Genomic DNA, 8,397 nt, shown 5'->3' with positions numbered 1-8,397 from the left:
AACCCCCAACTAAATGAGTTTTCTGGTGCCACGTGGGGACCTCTATGTGCTCTATGAAGACATAGAAAACACTCTGAGGGTCATCGTGAAACCAGACCAGACAATGTAAAAGGCAGGATATGACAGCTTCCTTAGGAAGAAGAAACAGCAATCATACCCAAAAGTCACAGCTGCTGATCTGTGTCGTCATTCATAGGACTGACCACCGTGACACCTGGGTGGTTAACACCTGCTTATGTGAATGTCCAACAAAGGACCAAATTGGTCCGTTTCACTCTATCCCATCCCCCCATTCCCTTCACGCTGGAATACCCTTAACACACGCCTGCACCCTCACAGGTCTGCCGGAAAGTGTTAACGCTTCAGAGCAGGACACAAGCCGAGGGAGAGATGGCTCAACCTAAACACGTTCTCAACTTTATTCACCATCCTAGCGATGGCCCTTCCATACGGTGGAGGAAGGGGGACCCCCACAGGGGTGTACAGAGACAGCGGAGGCCAGATGTGACCATTAGCAAAGGTTAAAGGGATGACCAAAGACCGGCAACCACAAAACAAGGAAGCCAGGGGTGGCCATTCCAAGTCTCCTCAAGGACCTGGAGCAGGTTCCAGAGCCCCAAGGGCCCCGCGGTACGATCCCCAGAAGCCAAGGTCTGCAAGCCGTCCAGGAGAGCCCGTGGCCCCAGTAAGGCCTAGAGGGCAAGCGTGTCTTTGATGAGTCTGCGCATGGTGGTGGTGACCGAGGTGCCCAGGGCATCAGTGATCTGGAAGGAAATCTTGTAGAGGTAGGGCTGCACATCCCGCAGGCCTGTGTCAAACACGTTGTCCACCTCCGACTGCGTGGGCATCTTGGGCAGGTACTCGTGCCGGTTCATCACCTCCACGATGTTGATGACCTTCTCGCAGAGCTTCTCACCCACCTTCTCCCGGCAGATCTGCCGCTCCTGCTCTGTGGCCAGGGCGACCACGTGCACCTTCACCGTCCACACTTCCCAGGGGATGCACTCGTCCGAGAAAGGCCAGCGGGACTTCTTCTTCTGGTAGAACTCCAGGGACATCTGCCCCAGCCCGTCGCCCCCAGAGTTGCGCAGCGCGTCCTGGGGAAGGAGGGGCAACGGATGAGCAGAGCGAGGCTCTGGAGCAGCTCTGGCCCTGTGAGCGCCTGCTTCCTGGGCCCCGGGGGCTCAGGCTCTCCTAGCTTTGCTAGTCCCTCGGGGAGGGCAGGGAAGGAGACCCACAGAGAGCAAAGGATTTATGTGAAGTGACACAGCGAACAGCCAGCCTAACCCTGAATGCTCCAAGCAAACCAACAAAATCTGTCTCCAAAGAAAAGCAGAAGACGGGATTAAAGCCCAGTGATCCTTAATCAGAAAAAAGGAAACCAAGAGGGGCACCTGGGTGACTCAGTCAGTTAAAAACTGCCTTTGGGACTCAGTCACGAGGCGGGGCGGGGGGGGGGGGTCAGCTTCTCCCTCTGCCCCTCCACCGCTTCTCTCTCTCTCAACTAAATAAAATCTTAAGGGGGGGGACCAAGAAACAGAAGGGATAAGGAAAGGACAGACCAGACCTGGCTTCTCCCTCTTCTCCTCTGAGAAGCAAATGAGACCATCTCCCCCAATAATTCTGCCTATCCCCTACCTCCAGTGGGTGGAGTGGCCCCACACTCTGCCTCCTAGGGCAGCTGGGACCCTGACGCACCTTTCCATCTGAGTTAAGACCAACTCGGAGGGTGAGGATGCTTCCCTCAAGTCCTGAACCGTCCGTCAAGGACTAATTCGCTCCTTTGCAGACAAAGCAAGGTCACGGGATCCTGGCTGGTAGTCATCGTGGCTAACAGTTCCACAGTGCTTGTTCTGGCACCGGGCTGGTTCGAGCACTTGACGTACCAGACTCATGTAATCAGCACAGTGCATATGCTGATGAGCCAGGTACGATTATCATTCCAATTTTACATACGGGGAAACTGAGCCAGGGAAGTGGAGTCACTTGCCCAAGGTCACACACCTGTCGGGTCATAGAGCCTGGCTCCAGAATCCATGATATGTACGTGACTCTTACAGGCGTCTAGAGGACCAACGGCTGACTGCCACAGCCTCCCCTGAAGAGGGACTGGGAAACTGTTATGAACTTACCCTGTCAGGTCTCAGAGGGACTGGGGAGTGGGAGTGGGGGGGGACACTGTGGCCTGGGAGAGGGTCCACCTCCGGGCATGAGCACATGGCGCCCGGCACTGTGTATGGGCTCTTCAGACATTTGTAGAACGGAAGCCAGACAGACGACCCTCCACTTCTGACCTCAGACATGGGGCCTTAAAAAAAATTCCCTCTTACTTGAAAAGTCAAAATAGCCACTCCCTGCAACAGTGAAACACTGCAACCCTGAACGCAAACAGATTCCCACTGCCCGAAGCGACTAACATTAGCAGCCCGGTGTGTCCCCGCCAGCCTCCTCCACACCCGCACAGGCACATACAGACATGTGCCGCACTGCCCAAAGGGACGCTCCACTGGACGGCAAGCACCTGCGCCCAGCAAGCCTCCCTCTCAGGGAATTTCCCAGGGGAAAGGAACTTCCTGAAGGCGAAAGTGGAAGCAGAGAGGAGGAGTCAGTAGAGAGAGCTGAAGGATCAGACAGAACGTCCAGCCCAGGGAGGCGATGAGCACCCTAGGGAACCCGATGTCCATGCCGCAAGGGCTGCCTGCTCTCCTTCCCTGGGTAATTTTACCGGCCCCTCCCCCCTGCCCCCCGCCCGAAGCCACCCTCCCCACAAGGAGCGCTGAACACACACGCGTTCCTTAGAACGTGGAAGAACCCAACAGGGACACTCGGGAAGGGTACGCTGGTGCAAGAGCAAGCTGGGGTGGAGGGGCATTCGAGGTCCACCTGCCCCCCCCGCCCCCGCTGGGCCACACCCCTACCTTGAACTCCCCGACCACCTTGCGCAGGGCACGGTCCAGCTCCTCAGAGGAGACCCGCACGTAGGTGAAGTCGATGAAGTCACAGTCCACGTCCTGGGTGCCCACGGTGCCAATGGAGTAGGTGCCCTCCTTCTTGTAGTGGAACTTGCCCGTGCTACGGTGCAGGAGCACTGTATGCAGCACGGCCAGCATGGCCTCCTCCACCTGCCGCCCCTCCACCGACACCTCCAGCACCTCCGAGCGGCAGTTCATCCTGCAGCCAGGGGCCCACACCCGGTGCGGGACAAGAATAAAGATGGGGGAGCTTCACCCCAGCCAGGGGCCACCCTGCAAGAGCAGCCAGGTCAGCAAGCTAACACTTTCTGAATGATGTCCCTGTTACCTGTCCGCTGCCTTCCTGTCCCGGCCAGCCTCTGCCTCCGTGGCCCTTCTCTGCATTTCGACCAACACATTACTACCGGGACGACTCTCGGGCTCAGAAAGGGAGAGAGCTTCAAAGTTACCAGTCCAAACAACCAGCCAGGGCTTGACTTCAGGACGGCGTCCAGCGCAGTGTCCCACAAAGGCTCGCTGCGTGGCACCTGTCAGGCACCGGCCGCTTGAGGCGAGCACGGCCCCTGCCCTCGAGGCCGCAGGACTGCAGGAGAGAAAAGCAGGTGAATGCCGCCTGACTGGCCAGAGTACAAGGCACGAGTTCAAAGAAAAGGAAGACTGGAATCTGACTGCCTGGGACCTCGAAGGACCAGGTTAAAGCATTTGGGGAAGAGTCAACGCCTCACTGTGCCACGATCAGATCTGTGCATCAGAAAGTGAACCGGATAGGGGCACCTGGGTGGCTCAGTCGTTAAGCGTCTGCCTTCGGCTCAGGGCGTGATCCCGGCGTTATGGGATTGAGCCCCACATCAGGCTCCTCCGCTGGAAGCCTGCTTCTTCCTCTCCCACTCCCCCTGCTTATGTTCCCTCTCTCGCTGGCTCTATCTCTGTCAAATGAATAAATAAAATCTTTAAAAAAAAAAAAAAAGTGAACCGGATAAAAGGTGAAGAATGGCTCTTTACTATTTTGTGGCCAGAAACTGCTCTGAGAAATCAATAAAAACTATGACGACTGAGGGGCGCCTGGGTGGCTCAGTCAGTTAAGCGTCTGCCTTCGGCTCAGGTCATGATCCCAGGGTCCTGGGACCAAGCCCCGCAACGGGCTCTCTTCTCCCTCTCCCTCTGTTCCTCCCCACTACTCGTGCTCTCAAATACATAAATAAATCTTAAAAAAAAAAAAAAAAACACGAAGACTGGGCTTTGACGCCTGACTGACACACACGCACGTCCCAAATCTCACCTAGTGCCAGGTCCACCCACAGACTCTGGAGTCAAAACTTTCAGATTTAAGGCAGAAAGGCTGGGCAAGAGGTCCAGTTAGAGGCCCCGACAGTACGGACAGTTACAGAGGCAGCGCAAGGGGATGTGGACGAGTGAAGTGCAAAGTGTGGGGATTTTCATGTCCAACAGCCCTGGGTCAAACCCCAGCTCTCCTATACCTTGCTCTGTAATCTCAAGCAAATCACTCAACCTCTCTGAGTATGTTTTATCTGTAAATTTGGATTCTTGTGACGATCAAATAAAATCACATACGTAAAACACAGTAGAATAGTGGTTAAAAACAGTGACTTTAAAGCCAGACAGCCTGGGTTGGAAGCCCAGCTCTGCCACTTGCTCACTGTGTGATCTTGGGCAAGGTACTTCACTCCTATGTGCCTCAGTTTCCCAAATCCACATAAAGGGGACCTACAGAAGCTACCCTGAAAGGACTGTCCCAGGCAGTGGAAGATTTAGCATCTATCAAGCACTCAGCACCTGCCAAGGAGTAAACAGTAATATCAGCCACTATAATTCATTACGATATCACTGTTGCTGAGAGAGGACACAGCCTATGATACAGCACTGGTGGACCCAGTGGGAAGGAAAGAACACACCTGAGAACCAGACCTTGGTAAGTAACTGACTATGAGCCCCAAAGGAGAAGCAATAGTCACATTTCTTGCTGAGCGTTCAGCTTACAAACCTGCCCTGATGGGGAACTTACCACCTCTCACAGCAGACCATTCCATCTTTAGACGGCTCTACTCAGATACTCCTTCTACAGAAGAAATCCACCCCTTCGTCATTCAAACCCCTGGTCACAGTTTGGGTATCAGGAGCCACACAGAATAAGTCTCACCCCTTTTCCACTAATGCGCCTTTCTGATATCTGGAACAATTCTTCCATCACCCTTCACCCCTAGCACAGGTTAAAGGTCCCCAGTCCCCATACGCATCACAGCCAGACATCACATCTTATCTGGCAGCTCTCCTCTAAGTGTATTTCAGTTTGTCTCAAGCCCCATTACATAGCAGTGCTCAGTGGAAAGGACGAGGCAGTCTGCGCACAGCTCCGAGAGATCAAGCTGCCTCTGCCTCTCGGCTCGGCTACCAGCGCGGGTCTACCTGTTCCAGCAGTCATCTCTTCACAGGTGTTATGCTGTCTTGGCTCTCCCACTAGACAGTTCATTGAGGGCAGGGACTAGACCCTACTCATCACTGGAAACTCAGTGCCCGGAACCTAGTACAAAGTAACTGTTCAAATCACCCTGACCGGGAGGCTTCAGCTCCTTCCAAGAGTTGCTGGATTGATTTCTCCTACACTCAGGAGAAGTCGGGCTCTCCCGCTCATTTCTGTTCTCTAGTATAACTCCCTTCAACAGGCTTCCATCTAGAGGCTCCCAGCTCTGGCCCAGCTCCCCCTTCTTCCACCACTTCCCCCTCTGGGGTCCCCCACAAACGTTCACCCAGGCCACTTCTTTCTTTTGCCCCACGCCCGGGCTCTTCCCTCATTATTGAACTGCTTTAGGCAACACTCCTCCAGGAAGTCGGTACTGACCAACCCCAGCCTCGTTCCCACAGCAAGCCACCTCTGGTCTGTGATGAGCTTGTCTGTCCCCTTCCCTTCACCCGCGCCTCCGGTGAGCAGGGAGTCTTCTCTGGGTAGTCTCATGCCTCCGATCCCCCCAAGGCCCAGGTCTGCAGAGCACAGAGCCAGGCTGGAGCCCAGGGCATCCCGATGCCCACTTACGCGTACAGGCTGGAGCGTGAGTCCCTCAGGCTCGGACCATGCCCTTGCCCCTCCTCACGCGCAAGTGTCCCCTCCGCAGGCGCGCCTCGACGTCCGCGCCGGCGACTAAGCGCAAGAGAGAGACTGAAAGCAAAAACAGAAGGCTCAGCGTCAAGACACTCCGGCGGGCCCCAGGAAGGGCCTCCCGCCCGGGTCCCGTGTCTCCCACCGCCACCACCCGCCACCCGCCGAAGTGCAAGGTCCAGGGAAGGAGCTGCCTCCTGAGGTCCCGGGAGATGCGGGCGGGGGGGGGGGGCTCCCCGCGCCCAGCCTGGCCGCGCTCGGGAACTCGAGGCGCGCCGTCCCTCCCACCGGCCCGGGGAGTGCCCGCCCTCGCACAGGGGAAGGGGGCAGACGGTTGGCACGGACCCCCACCTCTCCGAAGCCGCGACCGGGACCCGACAACCAAGCAACCGCGCACCAGGAGGGCTCGACCACCGCGGCAGGAGGCGGCACCGGCGGCGGAAGGCCGGACCTCCGCCCCCGCCGGCCGGGCGGGTTCCACCGGCTCCGTGCGCCTCCGGCGGGGGCGCGAATCCCGCCCGGCCGGGCCCCGACAGCAGCGCAGCCGCCCGCCCCGCCTTACAGCCACGCCGGCGGACACAGGGAGCCACACACTGCTCCCTGAAAACGTGCTTGATTTTGTCTTGATTACCTCGCTCGGATTTTTTGAGTCGATGGTGAGAAGTATCCCCCTCATTTGGACGAGTCCATTCACTCCCACCACCGAGAGTGTTGTTGTGGTTCGGCTGGAACACGCACTTCCGCCATAGAGATGAGAGGGAAGGAGAGGCCGGTGCGCTCTGTGCCGCCTCCCCAGGCGGAGAGGAGTCATCGGCGACGAGCCTGCCCCTGGGACGCTGGTCTGTCTGGTCTCCAACTCCGGGCGCACAGGCCTGGTCGGGGCACCGATCGCCCAAGATGAAGGGCATGCCATCAGGAGAGGGGGCCCGGAGATGAGCCCACGCCAGGGCGCTGCATGATGCCGAACTCATGGCAAAACTTTAGCTTGTCCAACGTGCATAATAGAATCCCCGGCCCCACGATGCCAGAGAAAGGGGCTTAACCTTACTGTGTTTTCTTCATGCTGGAGCAGTGCTTGGGGCTCTACCGTGAATGATCTGGTGACAATTCTTGTAAGGCTCCTAATTCTGCCATTGCCCCCCGTGTGAGCCCCTTGACGTCACTCATCCTTTCTGATTTTCTCCTGTATAAATAGGGCGCTGTTGTGAGGATCACAAGAGAGAATTCATATGAAAGATCTCTGTGGAATGTAAAGTGTTATACGAATGAGTCCGTTTTTAGTGCTCTGTAACTTCTGGGAAGTGCTTGGTTTTCCATGTAGATCGTAAGCCCTGGGCAGGCAGAGGTTTGTCCGTCGTTTTGTTAATGCCCACAGGGCCTGGCATGCCCCAACCGAGACCTGCTTGAGTGGTTTACTTGAGGATTAAGATGCTCATTTTCCTAACATACCCTTTCTTTCCCAAAATAATAATAGATCATCTTTATTGAGTGGAACGTGAAGAGCACGGTTAAAGTGCTTTACATATGTTAATTAATTTAAGCTTGATAACGATCAATACTAGAAGGCAAATAAAAGAAACTGACGCTGGGAGAGGTTAAGGAACTTGCCCAAGGTCACCCGGTAAGTAGCCGAGCCTGGGGTTCAAATACCACCACAGAAGTTCTCTTTCTGGTTTCTTCGCCCTGACCCTCCCCATGCGCTACCATTCTCTAATACACACCACTCAAAGCCTGCTTTCTAGGGGGAAGGTGCCTTGATCAGTAGCATTTGCTAGTTTTCTACGATGGCTGATTTGAAGCTACAGGACATCCCGGAATGCAGAGTCCAGAACGGATGAAGGATTACATTTTGATCTCAGAGGTACAGTGGGCTCTCGAGCACCAACCAGGACCAGCTGGCTCCAGTACACCCTTTAGGCTTCCCCTCTCCCACCAGTTTTTCTTTCTTTCTTTCTTTTTTAAAATTTTTATTTATTGATTTATTTGTTTACGTGTTTAGTTATTTATTTTAGAGAAAGGGGTGGGGAGAGAGAGTGTGAATGGGGGAAGGGGAGGGGAGAGAAAGAGGGAATCTCAAGCTGACTCCGCAGTGAGCACAGGACTCCATCTCATGACCCTGAGATAACCACCTGAGCGGAAATCAAGAGTCCGAGGCTTTAACCGACTGAGCCACCCAGGCACCCTCCCACCAGTTTTTCTAAACCCCCACAAAACTCCTTTTCTGGCTGACCCCCGTCCTCATCAGTTCCCTGTGCCCTCGCCCTCCTCCCCATAGTTGGGCCCCTGTGCAGCCTTGGTCTTTGGTTTGTCTCC

The 8,397-nt window shown here is 55.6% G+C and overlaps 1 protein-coding gene across 6 annotated transcripts; it reads right to left on the bottom strand.

Moving 5' to 3' along the window:
- Positions 1 to 395: 395 nt before the first annotated feature.
- Positions 396 to 6,837, bottom strand: ATG101 (autophagy related 101). 6 transcript variants are annotated; one of them, XM_087855861.1, is made up of 5 exons: positions 6,716 to 6,837; positions 6,022 to 6,144; positions 3,301 to 3,555; positions 2,919 to 3,171; positions 396 to 1,097 (listed from the first exon to the last, which is right to left on the bottom strand). In XM_087855861.1, the coding sequence occupies exons 3-5, from the start codon at positions 3,354 to 3,356 to the stop codon at positions 693 to 695; spliced, it is 714 nt and encodes a 237-aa protein (XP_087711987.1). In that variant the 5' UTR covers positions 3,357 to 3,555; positions 6,022 to 6,144; positions 6,716 to 6,837; the 3' UTR covers positions 396 to 692. The 6 variants fall into 6 exon arrangements, with proteins under 6 accessions (XP_087711987.1, XP_087711985.1, XP_087711986.1 ...); XM_087855859.1 differs by lacking the exon at positions 6,716 to 6,837 and adding an exon at positions 6,436 to 6,581; XM_087855860.1 differs by lacking the exon at positions 6,716 to 6,837 and adding an exon at positions 6,430 to 6,554.
- Positions 6,838 to 8,397: the final 1,560 nt, after the last annotated feature.

This window comes from Ursus americanus, chromosome 25, assembly GCF_024610735.1.
Source record: "Ursus americanus isolate L20-20 chromosome 25, mUrsAme1.1.p, whole genome shotgun sequence".
NCBI classification, from domain to species: Eukaryota; Metazoa; Chordata; class Mammalia; order Carnivora; family Ursidae; genus Ursus; species Ursus americanus.
This window is presented reverse-complemented; position numbering and strand designations above follow the sequence as displayed.

Bases quoted from the DNA above. Each gene is read 5' to 3' on its own strand.
- ATG101 (XM_087855861.1), bottom strand. From the start codon at position 3,356: ATGCAGAGAAGGGCCACGGAGGCAGAGGCTGGCCGGGACAGGAAGGCA. The intron at 3,172-3,300 runs GTAACAGGGACA...CCCTGGCTGCAG, and splicing joins GACAGGAAGGCAGCGGACAG to GATGAACTGCCGCTCGGAGG. The intron at 1,098-2,918 runs GTAGGGGTGTGG...CTCCTTCCCCAG, and splicing joins AGGTGGTCGGGGAGTTCAAG to GACGCGCTGCGCAACTCTGG.